The sequence below is a fragment of the Erpetoichthys calabaricus genome, chromosome 3, assembly GCF_900747795.2.
Source record: "Erpetoichthys calabaricus chromosome 3, fErpCal1.3, whole genome shotgun sequence".
Lineage (NCBI taxonomy): Eukaryota > Metazoa > Chordata > Cladistia > Polypteriformes > Polypteridae > Erpetoichthys > Erpetoichthys calabaricus.
In genome coordinates, this window is record NC_041396.2 from 11,763,446 (window position 1) to 11,783,836 (window position 20,391).

Here is a 20,391-nt window from a genome sequence, read left to right on the forward strand (position 1 = left end):
CGTGACCCTGTGCTCAGATTCAGTGGGTTGGAAAATGGATGGATGGATAATTTTGCATTTTCTGCTTGTTTATGCATGTGTTTGTGTGTCAGTATAAATGTTGTAAGAGACAGCTGGCAGCTCAACCCGGCCGGGACCACCCTAAGGTGGAAGGATGGGGGAAGGCAGATTTTTTAGGACACTAGATAGCAGCTCCCCTGGACTGCAGCAGTGCCCCGGATTCCTGCAGGGCACTATGAGACTTGTACTTTAATACCACAGCCCTGCTGGGTAACGTGAGTGCCACAAGGGGACACTGTGGAAAGATGGTGGGAGACAAAGTTCTCACCTAGCATGGAAGAACTAGCAGATCACAAGGACGGAAAACCAAAAGTACTTCTGAGCTGATTATAAACTTGAATTCTCTGTCTGACAGGTCACAAGGATGAAAGAGAAAAAGCACTTCCGGGTCAAGGATTATAAGAAGGACTGCTGAAAACCCAGCAAGCGAGCCAGAGTCGGGTGAATGGTAAATGAAGCTTGCTGGGAGGTGTGGAGATAGATAGATAGATAGATAGATAGATAGATAGATAGATAGATAGATAGATAGATAGATAGATAGATAGATAGATAGATAATGAAAGGCACTATATAACAAATAGATAGATACATAGATAATGAAAGGCACTATATAACAGATAGATAGATAGATAGATAGATAGATAGATAGATAGATAGATAGATAGATAGATAGATAGATAGATAGATAGATAGATAGATAATGAAAGGCACTATATAACAGATAGATAGATAGATAGATAGATAGATAGATAGATAGATAGATAGATAGATAGATAGATAGATAGATAGATAGATAGATAGATAATGAAAGGCACTATATAACAGATAGATAGATAGATAGATAGATAGATAGATAGATAGATAGATAGATAGATAGATAGATAGATAGATAGATAGATGATAGATAGATAGATAGATAGATAGATAGATAGATAGATAGATAGATAGATAGATAGATAGATAGATAGATAATGAAAGGCACTATATAAAAGAAAGATAGACAGATAGATAGAGAGAGAGAGATAGAGAGACAATACAAATAAGGATTAAATGCACCAATTTCAGTTTCAGACCGGATTGCTACAGAAGCAGTTTGCTTTGTTTTACTTTGCCATTCATGCGCCATCATGAGCCGTTTCTGTTACCACGTTAATTAAATGGGCTAACCAGGCTGATTTCCACTGTCACGACCTCACACAACCACCCCAGTCAATTCAGTTTGATTTATTTCAGGTTCTGGATGCATTACATGATGAATTCAAACAAACAAGATGCACCTGAGCACAATATGGAGAGCCACCACAAAGGACCTGAACATGTCTAGGAATGAGAAATTTCAGTTTTTGATTTTCAAATAAATTTGCAAACCTTGTTTCTAAACACATGTTGTCTCTTTGTCATTTATGGGTTATTGAGTGTAGATTCACAGGCAAAAATGGCCAATGTATCCGTTTAAAGTTAAATACACAACAGCATAAAATGTGTAGAAAGTGAGGGGGTCTGGATACGTTTGCGCTTGTATGTGATTTTGCCTGAGAAACACTGTGTAATTATTGACAGATTGATTTTAAATATCTGCTATAAAAAAAGGTGTATTTGCATCACACATTGTGAAATAATTTGATTGTTTTTGGTTAATCCTTTTCTTTCATCAATTAATTAATACATGTGTCACCATCTGCGATCTACAGGAGGCATAGCAGAACCCCAAAGACCCAGACTCAACTAAGTAGACTCAAACAAAGAGTATTTCTATTGAATAAAGTATCTTTTACTGTCTCCGTCCTTTACTCATCACAATTGCTTTTCCTTTCTCCTCCATGCAATCCTTGTAAACCAATTTCAGACCCGTAACTTACTGGGTGAGGCGGAACGGCTGTTTTTCCAGCAGAACCTGGGAGTTCTTCTGGTATAAGAGGATGGTCAACTGTAAGTACTTCCAGGTCAAGTGACATGAGAGCCTCCATCCAGCAGTTCCCTCTAGTGGCACCTGAGGACTCCAACAGGGCTGCCCACTAAAACTACAAATCCCATGCAGCCTTGGGAAATACAGGTTTCTTGGGGAGGAGCTGCAAGCCTAGAAGTATCCTAATGAACGGCTGAAACATTTTTAGTCATTATTAGCCAGTCATTTAGCTCGATAACCTAGTTAGTCCTTATTTAGCTCTTTATGATGGTCCACCACAGGCATTTAAAAACATCTGAGTGAAGCTCCAGCTCTCTGAAGAAGGCCGGTGGGACACGCTGTAAGGGTCTCCCTTCTGTCAGAGTAAAGAATTCAGACTCTGAAAAGTGACTCTGGACTGAGATCTCCAAACATGCAGCTGCACAGCCTCATCCTGACATCAGCCATTCTGTTCACGGCCATCTGGTCATGTCTAGCCGAGGAGCCCACAAATACAACCTTCTGTGTTGATGGACCTTTAAGGAATGGAAAAGAAGGAAGTCCTGGTCCGCCTGGCCTGAAAGGAGACAAGGGAGAGAGAGGTTTGTGAGCCAGGAATATGCTGGCTGTGGGTGGGTGGTTCTGTGTGCACAGAGCTACCTATAATTGAAGATGATGCTAATCAGTGAGTGAACCCAAGCCAGAATCTTTTTTGTGTGCTGTGAGACATGCTGAAAAATGTAAGTCCAGTTCTGCATTTTGTTCTGCTTGTGACTAAAAGAAGGCACTAATGGTGTCAAGAAGACCTAAATTCATTAAAAAAAATAGTACAGGGCTAGGGTTAGGCTTAGGGTTAGGGAAAAATAATTGAACAAAAAAGATAAATTAAGTGCACGGGTTCAAATTAGTTTTTAAAAATTAGCTTTCCAATTTTATCCAAACAGAACAGAATCCCTGAAGTCACTGTTCTTACAAAGTGTGACCATGAACCTAACTGTACTTATGTACCCAATAAATCAACAAAACCCACCACCTGAAGTGTTTACATTATTTCAAGAAACTAAAAAAAAAGATGGAACAGAAGAAATGTATAAAGGAATCAAAAATAAATAATTTTTAAAAATAATTGTTAAAGCCCTAATGGTTGCCATTGTCAGAAACATATTAGGGAAACTGAAAGGCAGTTAGAGAGGAATATAGCAGATAAAGCAAAAGAGATTTTTTCAACATTTTAGTAGTAAAGGAGCAGTCAAGGAGGAGGTGAAAAGCACCAGGAACAGAAAAGGGGAATTTAAAAATATAGACAGTGGGTTGTGATGTGAGATTTTACATATAACTTAATGAATATTTGGTATGCCTTTATTTGTAATTTTGGCAAAGCAATGTAATTTAGTGTTTAACCCCCCCCCCCCCCTTTTGGAATGGGTCTGTTTGAATTTTACTACAGGATTTGGGGGATGTGTGTTTTAAACCAGTTTGGCAAGTGTTTCTTTGCTAAAGTCATTTCTACCCCCGCAAATGGGCTAAGGTGTACTTTAACATATGGTTTGGAGGCAGGTGTTAAGATGTTCTATTTCCCCCATTGGTCTGAAGTATGGCTGTTTGGAATTGGCTTGTCTTAGAGGCCATTAAGTACCATGATGTCCTATTGGCTATAGGGGTTGGACAGAAATTCTATATATTTACTTGTTTAACCTCACACTATCTCTTTTACTAACCAACATCTGAAAGAAGCATCTCTCTTGCTAACCTGCGATGAAGAAGACAACACAATGAAGAGCACAGCTCAGCAGTCATTTTGAACAGACATGTGGCTCAAAGCTGAGCACCAATGATGCCTTAACTAGAGACATTTAAGTAACTACAAGACTGTGTGCCACCTGAACTACATATCACCATTTAATCAGGTTGTATGGTTGCCAATATTCAAATATACTTTGCATTTTATTATTATTTATAAATATTATCAATAATACATTATTTAAACTAGCTTAACTTCTGCTTGTCTTTTTACTACATTTAATTGCCTGAGGTTATAGATATAGAAGGGAAGGTGGGGATAAGTTATATACAATAATACCTTATAAACAGTGGTAAATCTGTGAGATTAGGCATTCTGACAAAGGCTACATACAGTTCATCCAGAAAGTATTCACAGCGCATCACTTTTTCCACATTTTGTTATGTTACAGCCTTATTCCAAAATGGATTAAATTCATTTTTATCCTCAAAATTCTACACACAATACCTCATAATGACAACAAGAAAAAAGTTTACTTGAGTTTTTTGCAAATTTATTAAAAATAAAAAAACTGAGAAATCCCATGTCCATAAGTATTCACAGCCTTTGCTCAATACTTTGTTGATGCACCTTTGGCAGCAATTACAGCCTCAAGTCTTTTTGAATATGATGCCACAAGCTTGGCACACCTATCCTTGGCCAGTTTCGCCGATTCCTCTGTACAGCACCTCTCAAGCTCCATCAGGTTGGATGGGAAGCGTCGGTGCACAGCCATTTTAAGATCTCTCCAGAGATGTTCAATGGGATTCAAGTCTGGGCTCTGGCTGGGTCACTCAAGGACATTCACAGAGTTGTCCTGAAGCCACTCCTTTGATATCTTGGCTGTGTGCTTAGGGTCGTTGTCCTGCTGAAAGATGAACCGTCGCCCCAGTCTGAGGTCAAGAGCGCTCTGGAGCAGGTTTTCATCCAGGATGTCTCTGTACGTTGCTGCAGTCATCTTTCCCTTTATCCTGACTAGTCTCCCAGTCCCTGCCGCTGAAAATCATCCCCACAGCATGATGCCGCCACCACCATGCTTCACTGTAGGGATGGTGCCAGGTTTCCTCCAAACGTGACGCCTGGCATTCACACCAAAGAGTTGAATCTTTGTCTCATCAGACCAGAGAATTTTCTTTCTCATGGTCTGAGAGTCCTTCAGGTGCCTTTTGGCAAACTCCAGGTGGGCTGCCATGTGCCTTTTACTAAGGAGTGGCTTCTGTCTGGCCACTCTACCATACAGGCCTGATTGGTGGATTGCTGCAGAGATGGTTGTCCTTCTGGAAAGTTCTCCTCTCTCCACAGAGCTCTGACAGAGTGACCATCGGGTTCTTGGTCACCTCCCTGACTAAGGCCCTTCTCCCCCAATTGCTCAGTTTAGATGGCCGGCCAGCTCTAGGAATAGTCCTGGTGGTTTCGAACTTCTTCCACTTACGGATGATGGAGGCCACGGTGCTCATTGGGACCTTCGAAGCAGCAGAAATTTTTCTGTAACCTTCCCCAGATTTGTGCCTCGAGACAATCCTGTCTCGGAGGTCTACAGACAATTCCTTTGACTTCATGCTTGGTTTGTGCTCTGACATGAACTGTCAACTGTGGGACCTTATATAGACAGGTGTGTGCCTTTCCAGATCATGTCCAATCCACTGAATTTACCACAGGTGGACTCCAATGAAGCTACAGAAACATCTCAAGGATGATCATGGGAAACAGGATGCACCTGAGCTCAATTTCGAGCTTCATGGCAAAGGCTGTGAATACTTATGTACATGTGCTTTCTCAATTTTTTTATTTTTAATACATTTGCAAAAACCTCAAGTAAACATTTTTCACGTTGTCATTATGGGGTGTTGTGTGTAGAATTCTGAGGAAAAAAATGAATTTAATCCATTTTGGAATAAGGCTGTAACATAACAAAATGTGGAAAAAGTGATGCGCTGTGAATACTTTCTGGATGCAGTGAATCTACTCTCTCTATATAACATCCTAAGATTAAAAGTGCAACAATTTTATGTGACATTTTTATCTCATGTTGTTTGTCTTGCTTTAAATCGGGCTTATTATAAAACCTACATGTATATGTTTGGTATCATTCTTTTCAGAATGTATTGAACTTTAATATAATGTTGTTAGATTTTCAGATTCTTATTCCATTTTTAAATTATAAACTAAAAAATATCAAGAAGTGACATCAAGTGAGATGAAACTTTGTGCCAAAAGATTTAACCAGGCCCGGGGCAGGAAATAAAAGACAAAGAGTAGGACAGCTGCTGTACAGGCTTTTAAATGTTCGAAGCGCAGTGCGAGATGAAGATCACACGGCACGGCAGCAACAGCAGCAAGCCAGCAGCTGATCGAGCAAAGAGGAGGTAAAATAAAAACTGTATGTGTTTCCCATTGTATCACCGTGTAAGAGGGTGTTTCGGATGAGTGACCGGGTCTCCTTGGGGTGCTCCTCTTCACAACGCGAGTGGCAGAGACGCAATGTGGCTGGTGTGTAGCACAGGCCGGGGGGGTTGGTAGGCGAAGCGAGCAGGGGGCGAACCCCCTAGTTTCTATTATTTAATCCTAAACTGAGTGTAGTGTGCTGAAACCTTTACACCTGAATTTATTGGTATTCAGCAAGGTAATTGTCATTTTTTATCATTTTCATAGGCATGCCATTCACCTACTGGAGCAGATATGGATGTTTGCCACCAAGAACGACACGCTAAACTTTGAAAAAGGCATGAAGCTCTGCAAGGAAACCAACTGAGAAATTGCAATGCAAGTATCAGCAGGAGAGAACGACGCATTATGGCAGCTTGTTAAACTGACCGTAGGCGCACACCTTGGGGTGAACGACATGAAAATAGAAGGCCAATATGAAGACTTCAACACAGGGAATCCTGTGATGTTTACTAACTGGAGATCAGGGGAACCCAATGATTACCAAAGCGAGGAGGACTGTTTTGAAATGAAGTCAGATGGGACTTGGAATGACCTTTGGTGTAAGTGGAGTCGGGCAATAATTTGTCAGTTTAAGTTAATATGAAGCAGGAAAGACAAACGTTGAGTCTGAAGGCCTTTTCTCATTTGTCCTTATGACGTTGGTTAATGGTTGTCCTTAAATGTGTATGTGATGCCTTGTGTAGCTACAGTTACCTTCTGTTGTGATAATAACAAAAGTAATAATAATAAGAATAATACATTTTATTTATATAGCACCTTTATAGATGCAAAGCGGAAATCTCTTGATTAAAAGTCAGAAGTTCTTACCGTTGCACCACCCAAGCGGAGGTGTCAGCGTCGTACCCCTAATCCAATTTCTTATTCTTTGGTTATGTTCTTGAATAAAAGCACACTTGTTCTGTTATATTTGTCCCATTTGTGAAAGTGTTTATTTGATATTTGGACTTCAGTCTTCACACCTTATACACATCATGTCTACATTTTGTCAGTTGTTACTAAATTATGAAAAATGTTTCTTTTTTAGTTATTTGTTGCATTTCTTGTCATCCTACATTTGGAACACACGTGAATTGTATTCCAAATGACAATATATTTATTATTTACCCTCTACAACTCCAGGTACCTCACACCGAGATAAACTGACTTTAGCTCTGAGAATCTTCTCTGCGACTTGAGCTACGTTGCTGGGGGGAATGGGATAGCAGGCTGTTTGCTGCTTGTGCTGATCGACATATTTACAAAACAAAAGACACTAATGGAGAGGTGCAAAGGAATTTAAGGTGGCCCGGGATTACAAGTCTTTTCGTTGGTTTCAGAGAATTTTAGTATTAATAATGCTCCTGTCTTTTGAGAATCGGCCTGCTCTTCTAGCAGAAGTAATCCAGGTGTGTGCGCTTACTTCAGTGCAAGGTGGGAGATACTGACTGCCTTTTGTTTTGAAGTTCTCTCAGCTTAATTTTAGTTCATTTGGATCTTAATTGCTTTTCAGGTGTGTTTGCATACAATATGCAAAGCACCTATTGCAAAAGCCCATGCTTGTCTGTCTGTCTGTCCTTCTGTCTGCCCACATGAAATAACTCAGCACCCCGTGGACCAGTTTTGTTGAGATGTGGCACTCTTATTCTTAAAAAAAAAATGTCCAGCCAGTTTAATTTTCATTCAGATATCTGAACAGATTACACTGAATGAAGTTTCACCATTTCAAAATCTCCCATTAGAAAGCATTTTAGAATTAGTGAACTCGTTCATCTTAAATGGAGAAACGTTCAGTGAAACCTCAACTATGAACAAGTTTCAATTCTACAATGGAAGCAGTTCTTTGAGCTTGTATATTTTGTAGATTTATTTCCTTTACTCAAATGACAGGCACTCTGACGGCAAATGGATGTGAGTCGAATACCAGGCAGAGCAGACAGAGTGCAAAAACAGCTCAACTCCTAGTGCTTTAGGTAAGTTATCTAACAGAGGACAAAAATAGTCACTGTGAAAATAAATGAAAGGGGAAAGCAATTATGTAAGCATAAATAAGACTGAATTGATTGAACAATGTTATCTGTATGATTGAGGAAGGACAGTCATCCTGCCCGGGACAGAGGATGATTACTTGCCTGGCCATAAGGGTTTGGAGAAAGAATGCATAAATTTGCTTGCTTTACCCCTCCCTAGCTCTCTCACTCTCTCTGACCAACTGATGAAAGACCATCTCTCACACCATGAACTGAAAAGGACAACACAATGAAGAGCACAGCTCGGCAGCCATATTGAGACAGGCATGCGGCCTGTTCTGAAGAAAGCTGACCACCAATGAGGACTTCACTAGAGACATTTTAAGTAACTGACAAGTCTGTGTGCCGCCTGAAACTACACATCAACATTTATCAGGTTGTATGGTTGCCAATATTCACTTATACTTTACTTATTGTTATTATTCATGAATATTATCAATAATACAAAAAGTGTAACTTAACTCCTGCTTGTCTTTTACTACATCTATTTGCCTTAGGTTATGGATGTGGACGGGAAGGTGGTGAGAAGTTATATGGTACAATACTTTATATACAGTATTAAGTCTGGGAGATCTGAGGCATTCTGACAAAGGCTACACATTAATAATGCAAAAGGGGAAAGTAGGGTAATATATTACTCTGCCAAGACAAAACACTCTCTGGCAAGAAATCTTTCTTTTTATTTGTCACTTAAGGGTATATAATTTGTAGCCAAGGAACTGAGCCACCTGGGACTGAGTGAAGACTGCATGAACCCACCCAAGGTGTGTAATTCTTTGTGTTGCTTATATTTGCTACCATTGGCTAATTATGCAAATACATATCATATCAAACAAATATAAGCAAATGCTTAAACTCAATGCTTCTCTCTGATTATTGATTGCCAGCATTGCTGGAGGCTATGACTGTTCATCCCTTGTCCAGCATAGCACTTTGAATGTGAAGTACAAGTTAAGTCATATCTCATTGAGCTTGTCAAGATGCGACATACGAGAGAAGTTGTAGCTCAGTGTACAACTACTTGTTGGAGAGCTTTGCTCAGTTACCTGCTAAAATGCTGCCATCTCGTGGACGGCCATAGATTTTTATTTATTTTTTTGTTTATGTGGCAACAGTTTGTACTTATGTCGTCACAAAAAAGGTACAAGCTCCTGATGTAGTGAAACAACTAGACATATTACAAGATCAATATTGTGATGATAATGACTGTGATCAAGATAATGACAATCAATTCAATGATGCGGAACCTGTAGGCTCTGGCAATGATGCGGATTGCTGCCTCTGATGGCATCTCTACATCTCAGGGCATCCCAAACATTGACTACATGGATATTCTGCTACCCACTGAGCACAGTCACCAACTTCTAAATGTATTGTGTGCCACACGCGTGAAAGGCACAAAGAAATGCATTACATTTATGGCACGTGTGCTTCTAAGCCTGCGCTCTGCGTGGTGCCGTCCTTCAAGGACCTTCATTCAAATGCAGACTTTTTGTCATGTTGCTGGTGAAAATAAAGTCATTAACAACAACATCATTTATTTATACAGTATAGCACATTTTCATACAAATGATGGAGCTCAAAGTGCTTTACAAGATGAAGAAAGAAAAAATAAAAATAAGATTAGGCAATCCTAAGTAACAAAGAATAAAGTAATTATAGTTAGAATCAGAATTAACAGTTGATAATAAAATGGTTGCTTTCTAATACATTTATTTACATTTTTTATGAGTTTGGACATAGTTTATTATTTATCATATAGGCATAGACCAATATGGCAGCATCGTAGTAATAAATGGTCCATCAGTCAACGTGTTAAGGGCATGAAGGACACTCTGTGAAGTCCTCCATCGGCAGTAAACTGGGCTGAAGTAAATGAGTGAAAATAAAAGCCAGTCCCAGTCCGAGAGCAGCCTGTCATTAGGGAGTGTACAAGAAGGACAGTGAGACAGGTAAGAGGTTACAGGTAACAGTTATAATGTCAATTCTCACATTTCTTCCTAATCCCTATTAAGAAAATAACCTAAGAGGTGAGTTGGTATCGTTCAAGTCAGAAGCATTTCACGAGTGATCTGTTAACAAGATTAAAACACTATGGAAGGGTTTAATGGCATACGACTTTGTATTTCAATGTGATTATCCCAAATCTTCCACCTTTTGTTCAAGTTACACTTCCTAGGGTCAAGAAAATAGACCTCCCTGGCCCACTGGTGAAAGTTTATCCTAAAAACCTAAAATCAGGTCAGAAATGGATCGGGAGAGACTCATCCATCCATCCATCCCATCCATCCATTGTCTCCCGCTTATCCGAGGTCGGGTCGCGGGGGCAGCAGCTTGAGCAGAGATGCCCAGACTTCCCTCTCCCCGGCCACTTCTTCTAGCTCTTCCAGGAGAATCCCAAGGTGTTCCCAGGCCTGCCGGGAGACATAGTCCCTCCAGTGTGTCCTGGGTCTTCCCTGGGGCCTCCTCCCGGTTGGACGTGCCCAGAAGACCTCACCAGGGAGGCGTCCAGGAGGCATTCTATACAGATGCCTGAGCCACCTCATCTGACTCCTCTCGATGCGGAGGAGCAGCGGCTCTACTCTGAGCCCCTCCCGGATGACTGAGCTTCTCACCCTATCTTTAAGGGAAAGCCCAGACACCCTGCGGAGGAAACTCATTTCAGCCGCTTGTAGTCGCAATCTCGTTCTTTTGGTCACTACCCATAGCTCATGACCATAGGTGAGGGTAGGAACATAGATCGACTGGTAAATTGAGAGCTTTGCCTTACGGCTCAGCTCCTTTTTCACCACGACAGACCAATGCAGAGCCCGCATCACTGCGGATTCCGCACCGATCCACCTGTCGATCTCATGTTCCATTCTTTTCTCACTCGTGAACAAGACCCCGAGATACTTGAACTCCTCCACTTGGGGCAGGATCTCGCTCCCAACCCTGAGAGGGCACTCCACCCTTTTCCGGCTGAGGACCATAGTCTCGGATTTGGAGGTGCTGATTCCCATCCCAGCCACTTCACACTCAGCTACGAACCGATCCAGAGAGATCTGAAGATCACGGCCTGATGAAGCAAACAGGACATCATCATCTGCAAAAAGCAGTGACCCAATCCTGAGTCCACCAAACTGGACCCCCTCAACGCCCTGGCTGCGCCTAGAAATTCTGTCCATAAAAGTTATGAATAGAATCGGTGACAAAGGGCAGCCCTGGCGGAGTCCAACTCTCATTGGAAATGGGTTCGACTTACTGCGGACCAAGCTCTGACACCGATCGTACAGGGACCGAACAGTCCTTATCAGGGGGTCCAGTACCCCATACTCTCGGAGTACCCCCCCCACAGGATTCCCCGAGGGACACGATCGAACGCCTTTTCCAAGTTCACAAAACACATGTAGACTGGTTGGGCAAACTCCCATGCTCCCTCCAGGACTCTGCTAAGGGTGTAGAGCTGGTCCACTGTTCCACAACCAGGACGAGAACCACACTGTTCCTCCTGAATCCGAGGTTCGTCTATCCGATGGACCCTCCTCTCCAGGACCCCCGAATAGACTTTTCCAGGTAGGCTTAGAAGTGTGATCCCTCTGTAGTTGGAACACACCCTCTAGTCCCCCTTCTTAAAGAGGGGGACCACCACTCAGGTCTGCCAATCCAGAGGCACTGTCCCTAATGTCCATGTGATGTTGTAGAGGCGTGTCGGGAGAGACTCAGGTGCCAAAAAATTGAAATTGGTTTGTGATCCTGTGGCTGTGAGTTGGAAAATGTGAACATTTGTCAATAAACTGAACATGACGATGAAAGTCAGTTTAAAACTCTTATCAAGATTTACTGGAAGTTGTGAACTTTAGAAGTAAAAGCAGTTTTTCAGTCTTCCTGTCAAGATCAGTTCAAGATCTGAAACTTTGCAACTAAGGAGGGGTTTGTGTCGAGATCAGGCTGAATGATTTGAACCTCTGCGTTTAGATGTTTACAAGTCGAGATTTGCTCAAAGGTGTACAGTGTTTTTTTACTAAATAAAGTATTATGCTTTGTCATCGTTAATACTGTGTTTCCCCGAAAATAAGACCTACTCCGAAAATAAGTCCTAGCATGATTTTCAGGCTGCTCTGTAATATAAGCCCAGCCCCAAAAATAAGCCCTAGTCAAGATCGTCAGCTGAAAAGTATGACGCCTAAGGCCGGGTTTATACTTCACGCAATGTGACGCTTGTGCCAGAAACATCCATTAAATTCTGAGGACACCTTGCCCCAATATCTCTCAAAAGGATGTTTCATGATTACATCCATCAATCCAGGGATGCGCCCATTCCAGCAGCATCGGCACAAGGCAGAAACAAAATGTCCGAACGGGGCATCAGCTCATTGCAAGGTGAACACAAGCACACACACATACACTGGTGTCATTGCAGCTTCACCAAATCCTCAAACCTTCATGTCTTTGGATGGAAAACTGAGCACACTGTGGAAACCCACCAGTAAAAACATGCAAACTCCAGTCAGGGAACACCAGGGACGTGACTCCCTATGACACAGCAGCGCTACCACTGTGCCACCGTGCCACCCCATATATGTAATTATTAGCAGTTTTCATTATTTAAACAAAGTTAATGATTTATCAGTGAAGTGTAACATACATATTTGTAATGTATTTCATCATGAAAGTGATATCAAATATAAATCTAAGAATTCTAAATGTGCAGAGAGAGCTGGAATATCATAAATGTAAGGTTTCAGTGGGGCGATCACTGCTTGCCGCTGCAGTCAGGTCAGGAGGAAGCCCCAGAAGCACGTGATGATTTAACAGCTGGGTCAGTTTTAGGATGACGTTTATGACGGTCTGCTTTAATGACAAAGTAAACTACGAGGTTAAAGTGGACATTTCCACTTTAATCACAAAATAGACCTTTTCATTGTGTCCTTATTTTCTTTTTCTCTGTGGCTCAAATACGCCGCCGTACATTCTGATGGTATTGTAAAAGTACAAAAAAAAAATAAGACAGCACAGAATATGGTATGTGAGACTTTTAAAATGTATCGCTTCATTACGATGGGGAACATGCGACGCTTGAATATAAAAGCACCACAAATGCATCTGTATGTCGGCATTTTGCTTCACCACATCAAACCATTCATCAAATATTGAAGCGTGCACATCGATCCTGGAGGATCCTAAAAGCGTTGCAAGAAATTCAGGCTGAAATTCAGGGCTTGATTGTGGACAGTTATGACGATATTCCAGAAGATGACATGACTGTATTTGGATAAATGTAGATTGCTGTACATGAATAAATCTAAGATATCCCCTGAAAATAAGCCATAGTGCATCTTTTGGAGCAAAATACAAGACCCTGTCTTATTTGTGTGGAAACATAGTAGATTATTTAATCCGTTTAATCCAAATGATGATTTTAAAATAACATTGTGAACCTTATAAGGCATAAAAGTAGAAATAAAAATTAAATATAAGTAAATATATTATTGTGATATTAATATATACATAGGTGGGTCACAGTCAAAAGGCATAAGGTAAAGGGTGCACACTCTCCAGAGGCATCAACCCTAAAATTAGAAGTGTCAAACCGTTATCAGGTCTTTGAAGGAGCTGGATGGTGTCTCTGATAATTCTGAGGTGGTAGGCAGGGAGGAGGAGCCCCAACGGGCCACCCCAAAACCAGTTCCCAGAAGGAGAGAGTAGTGATAGCTGGGGACTCAATCATTAGGGGAATTGAAGCGCATGTGTGCTCCAGAGACAGAGAGTCTCGCATGGTGTGTTGCCTTCTGGTTGCACAGATGGGGGACCTCACTGGAAGGGTGGATAGGCTTTTGTTGGCCAGAGCAGGGATGGATCCAGTTGTCATAGTTCATGTTGGAACAAATGACATACATAAGGGTAGTCTGTCAGTTCTGTGATCCAAATTAAAAGATTTAAGTGCCAGGCTGAGGAGTAGAACTGACAAGATAGTCTTCTCTGAAGTTATGCCTGTGCCATGTGCCAGTCCAGGTAAGACTGAGGAGATTAGAAGACTTACAGTGTGGCTCAAATCTTGGTGCAGGGTAGAAGGGTATAGGTTTATGGGGCAGTGGGACTCCTTTTGGGACAGATGGGATCTGTTCCTCCACAACGGGTTACATCTGAACCAGAGATGCACCAATGTGTTGGGGAGGCATACAGGTAGGTTAGCCAAGGATTGTTTAAACCATGGAATGGAAGGGAAGGGGGGCAAGGAGTTTAAGACAAGCCAGGTTTAGAACTGTACATGGAGGAACAAACAACAGTAAAAATAAAATAGTAATGTAAATACTAACCCAATGTTTAAATGTAAAAGGAGTAACACATTAAGAATAGCTTGCCTTAAAGCTAGAAGTATCAAAAATAAGGCGAGTTGCAGTTTTATGTAGGAGAACATAATTATGATATTATGGCAATAACGGAAAAGATGGAAATGAGTGTAACATAGAGGGATACACATTTTTAGGAAGGATAGATAGAACAGAAAAGGAGGTGGGGTTGCTGTTTATGTCAAACTGAATTTAAACACAAGTCCTCTTCAGTTGGACGATGAGCCCCATCTTAGTGAGGACATCTGGATTCATCTGGAAAGAATTAGGGAAAGAGGTCTTATTTTAGGAGTGTGTTATAGACCATCCAATGCAGACAGTAATTTCAATACACATGTTTTCAATAATATTAAAAGGGCAAGTTTACAGAGAGATATTATAGTCATGGAAGGTGTTAACTACCCTAATATTAACTGGGATAACCTTGCAGATGGAGGAGCACAAGAGCAGGAGTTTTTAGAAGTAATCAGTGACTGTTTTTTAATACAGTATGTTAAAGCATCAACGCAGGGTGAAGCCTGTCTAGATTTAGTAATTTGTGATAATCTTGATAGAATTGAGGGGGTAGAGGTGATTGAACCACTGGGGTCAAGTGACCATAATATAATACACTTCTCAGTGTTTTGTAAGAGTGCGGATACAAAGACCAAAAGTGTAAAGTTCAACGTTGGAAGAGCAGATTTTGAGCAGATGTGGTAAAGTCTAAGGAGGATAGACTGGGATAAGCTTTGAAGTGCAGAGACAAGACGCATTGGAACAGGTTTAAAATTGTTTTACATATAATGCAGGACAGGTACATACCTAAATTTGGAATTAAGAGGAAATTAAAAAAAACTGCAGTGGGTTAATAAAGAGTTAAAAAAAGAAGCTGCACACACAAAAACAGACAAATAAGGCGTATAAGACTAATAAGTGCAATGTGAATCATAGGACGTATGAGAACATGAGGACAACCATTAAGAAGGATATTAGGGAGGCTAAAAGACAGTTGGAGAGGAATATAACAGATAAGGGGAAAGACGACCCAAAGAGATTTTTTTCAGTAGTTTAGTAAATAAAGAACAGTCAACGGGGAGGTGAAATGCATCAGGAATAGTAAATGAGAATTAAAAACTGCAGACAGTGAAATAGAAGATGCTCAAAACTTTGTTCTGCACCTTTCCCTTAACAGGCCCTGTTGACCTGTGGATGATTAGGATCTGATGTTTTATGCTTTACTGCACTTCACTCCAGAAATTCTGTCAACTCAGCCAAAGTGAATTGGGGATGGTTATCAGAAATGATTTCCTCTGGCAAACCATAAGATGAAAAGAACAAAATGAAAGCATAATTTTCTCTACCTCAACCCATTTGGACTAAGCATCTACTAACTCTTAATACTGTGTGCGTCTTTCTCACAGAAATCCACAAGCAGCCATTGCCAAGGTTTTTCTGGCAGATTTCAGGTCTCCTAACATGCTCTGCAAAAGGCAACTTGCTCCTCCATTTTCTTTTTTATCCCAAGCCACCTATGTGGTGAAGTGTGTCTGGGGTCTGTGGAGGATCTGAGCAGGTGCAGATGTTTTCAAAGAACAGCTCTGCTCAGACCTGGTGAGTGAAATGGGGGAATCAGCTAATGGCTTATTTAAGGGCATTGTCTGTCCTCGCTGAGGCTCCACAGATCATTTAGCGCACAGACTCTCACAGGGTTGTAAAACAATCTGATTAGGTCAGGAAGAGCAAAAAAGAAATGAAGAAGAAAGAAATCGGGAAGGAAGAAATCTAGGGAACACAAAGAAAGCAGAGCAGAATCAGGGTGGTGCCTGTGTGGGTTTCACAGAAGTGAGCGGTCGAGGAAGCCCCACGGAGAAGCGTCGTCAGAGGCGTCCCAGGGATGGATCAATCTTAGCTGATTCTGAGGCAGCAGGGGTGATCAGGTGCTCCAGGAGTCTAGCTGGACTTAAGAAAGGTGGCAGAACAAAGGAGCTGGACTCTAAGTGTCCCTACTGGTACCAGCGGATGTGAATGGATGAAGAAGAAGAAGATTTGAAGGAAAGAGGCCTGACTGACAAGGAGGTGCAGGACTGAGCTGTGTGGAGAAGGTTGATCAAGCACATCAACCCAACATAGAAGTGGGAAGAAGAAGAAGTTGGAATAAGATTCCAATCATTATGCAAATGTCGATGAATGTGTAAGGAACACCCAGAAAAGAAATTATTATGAAATGTCTTTAGGTAATGTGTCTAGTTTTACTGTTTTATTGTTTTGAAGCAGTACAAAAAGCTGGATTCTTTCCTCCACTTTTACTGTTTTCAAACAAGTATCCATAGCAGTGTTGTGCAAATCTAAACCTCACAAGAACTCGCTCAAAGTTCAGTTCACACAGATTAAAATAAATAAATTCACGTTCATCATTTACCATTTCAATTTTGAACTCATTCATGTTTAGTTCATTTTGTATTTTTAAGGATTGAGAATAAATGAACCATGAGTTTACTTTTATCAATTTTGCATGCCTTATATTAGGCTATTACAGTGTTCCTGAATAAAATACAATAATTATAAAGACTTTTTTTTACTTAAATACACTTTATTGAGTTATACCCAGCAACAAACATGTATGACCATATACAGTCTATCCGAAAAGTATTCACAGTGCATCACTTTTTCCACATTTTGTTATGTTACAGCCTTATTCCAAAATTGATTAAATTCATTTTTTTCCTCAGAATTCTACACACAACACCCCATAATGACAACGTGAAAAAAGTTTACTTGAGGTTTTTGCAAATTTATTAAAAATAAAACAACTGAGAAAGCACATGTACAAAAGTATTCACAGCCTTTGCCATGAAGCTCAAAATTGAGCTCAGGTGCATCCTGTTTCCCCTGATCATCCTTGAGATGTTTCTGCAGCTTCATTGGAGTCCACCTGTGGTAAATTCAGTTGACTGGACATGATTTGGAAAGACACACACCTGTCTATATAAGGTCCCACAGTTGACAGTTCATGTCAGAGCACAAACCAAGCATGAAGTCAAAGGAATTGTCTGTAGACCACCGAGACAGGATTGTCTCGAGGTACAAATCTGGGGAAGGTTGCAGAAAAATTTCTGCTTCTTTGAAGGTCCCAATGAGCACAGTGGCCTCCATCATCCGTAAGTGGAAGAAGTTCAAAACCACCAGGACTCTTCCTAGAGCTGGCCGGCCATCTAAACTGAGTGATCGGGGCAGAAGGGCCTTAGTGAGGGAGGTGACCAAGAACCCGATGGTCACTCTGTCAGAGCTCCAGAGGTCCTCTGTGGAGAGAGGAGAACCTTCCAGAAGGACAACCATCTCTGCAGCAATCCACCAATCAGGCCTGTATGGCAGAGTGGCCAGACGGAAGCCACTCCTTAGTAAAAGGTACATGGCAGCCCGCCTGGCGTTTGCCAAAAGGCACCTGAAGGACTCTCAGACCATGAGAAAGAAAATATTCTGGTCTGATGAGACAAATTTTGAACTCTTTGGTGTGAATGTCAGGAGTCACATTTGGGGGAAACCTGGCACCGCTCATCACCAGGCCAATACCATCCCTACAGTGAAGTATGGTGGCGGCAGCATCATGCTGTGGAGATGTTTTTCAGCGGCAGGAACTGGGAGGCTCGTCAGGATAAAGGGAAAGATGACTCCAGCAATGTACAGAGACATCCTGGATGAAAACCTGCTCCAGAGCGCTCTTGACCTCAGACTGGGGCGACGGTTCATCTTTCAGCAGGACAACGACCCTAAGCACACAGCCAAGATATCAAAGGAGTGGGTTCAGGACAACTCTGTGAATGTCCTCGAGTGGCCCAGCCAGAGCCCAGACTTGAATCCGATTGAACATCTCTGGAGAGATCTTAAAATGGCTGTGCACCGACGCTTCCCATCCAACCTGATGGAGCTTGAGAGGTGCTGTAAAGAGGAATGGGCGAAATTGGCCAAGGATAGGTGTGCCAAGCTTGTGGCATCATATTCAAAAAGACTTGAGGCTGGAATTTCTGCCAAAGGGGCATCGACAAAGTATTGAGCAAAGGCTGTGAATACTTATGGACATGGGATTTCTCAGCTTTTTTATTTTTAATAAATTTGCAAAAACCTCAAGTAAACTTTTTCACATTGTCATTATGGGGTGTTGTGTGCAGAATTCTGAGGAAAAAAATCAATTTAATCCATTTTGGAATAAGGCTGTAACATAACAAAATGTGGAAAAAGTGATGTGCTGTGAATACTTTCTGGATGAACTGTATGCTAATATCCTCCTGGTCAAAAAAGAAATTAAATAGATGCAAGTATACATATAAATTAAAACTCGATTTCCAACCGTGTGACACAAATGGTCACTGTCTCTCTGTATGTCACCAATATAAGGCTTGCAGACATGTTTATTATACACCCTGACTTTCCACTGTCTGTCTAATATCTTTAATGAATATGTGTGTCATATTTAATTTAATTTTACTGATCGGACATAAAACCACAGTGAAAAGGCACAAGGTGAGTCCGACAGTAACGTATCACCCTGCATGTGAGCCCAACAGGTGCTTGTTGCTGCTGTTCTTCTATGCTGAGGCGCCAATAAGTTAGCGATATCAGAAAGTCAAGTGCACTGCAGCGGTCCCTTTATTTTTATTTTTTGCTCCATTTGACTGCCAAAATGGAAGATTAAGATTTTTAAAACTAAAGGAAAATAAGGAGGACTTACAAGTAAGTGACTGTGTTTACCCCTTACACTTGTCAAGTTCGTCATTGGATTGGTCTACTCCCGCACCCTAAAAATTAACACACACACATACATAGATACACACACACACACACACACACACACACACACACACACACACACACTCAGACCCTAACCACAACAGTGCCCTACGAATGACAACACACACAGCTGGCTAACTTTTAGCACTTTAAACCACACAAGTGCTATAAGAATAACACAACTTGCACTCTCTCAGCACTTCAAGAGACTTATTTATTATCAGCACGAACAACATACAATGTTTTAAATAGATCTCACACCTAAATATTACTTTTGGTCTCCAAGAATACATTTAAACATACAAAGACTCAGCATCTTTGTCTATTGGCCATTTATCAGCCAAGAATGCCTTACTTGATGTACTGTTACCTACTATTGGGTGGAGCTCACACCCTCAGCCTTGATAAACCTCGCAGCACGGAGCGTATGGCAAATCTCCAGCTGCACCAGGTGCTCAAAGAAATCTACCTTATTACTTCAATCACTCTAGACATTAAGACAAAGCGTAGAAATATGAAAACAAGTTAATATTTATTAAAGAACAATAATAAGCAATAGAAAATAAGATCGATAGTAAAGTCTGGATAAAATAGTCTTACTGCTTACTGAAAGGAATCAGTGATGTCAAGGAAGAATGTCCAAGGGCAGCGTTTGATTTAGCAATCGATGTTCATGAAAATGCTGTTAACTGACGATCAGATGAAAACTGGTCACACGTGTCTTTGTTTTCTCTTTGTTTTCTTTTGTGATGTTGCTCTTCCATCGTCACTGTTTCTCTTCTGGGGCACTGGGCGCCTTGAGTCTGTGCAGGGAACAATGAAATCTCAAGGCTAATGTGATGGGTGTCCACGGTCGTTGTCTGGCTGGGAAGCCAGTGGGATGGAAAGACTGGAGGAGAGAGAGCATCTGCGAGGCGTTACCTCCCCTGGGTTACTGGAGGGCAGCTCTCCTGGGCGGCTGTATCACCACAGGTTCCTCTTGAGTGTGGATTTTGATGCAACCCTGTTGGTTCCCACTGGGGGCCACCAGGGGGAGTTGAAGAGTCTGGCAAGGGATTTCCCTCACACCTGGCCAGTTTCCAGCCAGTCTCCCAATTAGACCTCAATCCTTGTTAA

At 41.4% G+C, this 20,391-nt stretch overlaps 3 protein-coding genes across 4 annotated transcripts in view; 2 read left to right on the forward strand and 1 right to left on the reverse strand.

The window, feature by feature from the left end:
• Window positions 1-20,391, reverse strand: part of LOC114647755 (mannose-binding protein A-like) — a 473,727-nt gene that overhangs the window by 145,288 nt on the left and 308,048 nt on the right. The gene's annotated exons all lie outside the window — the stretch shown is intronic.
• The window catches only part of LOC114647747 (pulmonary surfactant-associated protein D-like), a 120,157-nt gene that overhangs the window by 50,893 nt on the left and 48,873 nt on the right, over window positions 1-20,391 (forward strand). The window lies entirely within an intron of this gene.
• LOC114647655 (mannose-binding protein A-like) overlaps window positions 2,226-20,391 on the forward strand; it is a 199,198-nt gene continuing 181,032 nt past the window's right edge. Inside the window, exon 1 of the mRNA XM_051924503.1 lies at window positions 2,226-2,547. Coding sequence (XP_051780463.1) covers window positions 2,379-2,547 — 169 coding nt within the window. The 5' untranslated portion in view covers window positions 2,226-2,378. The remainder of the gene's footprint in view (window positions 2,548-20,391) is intronic.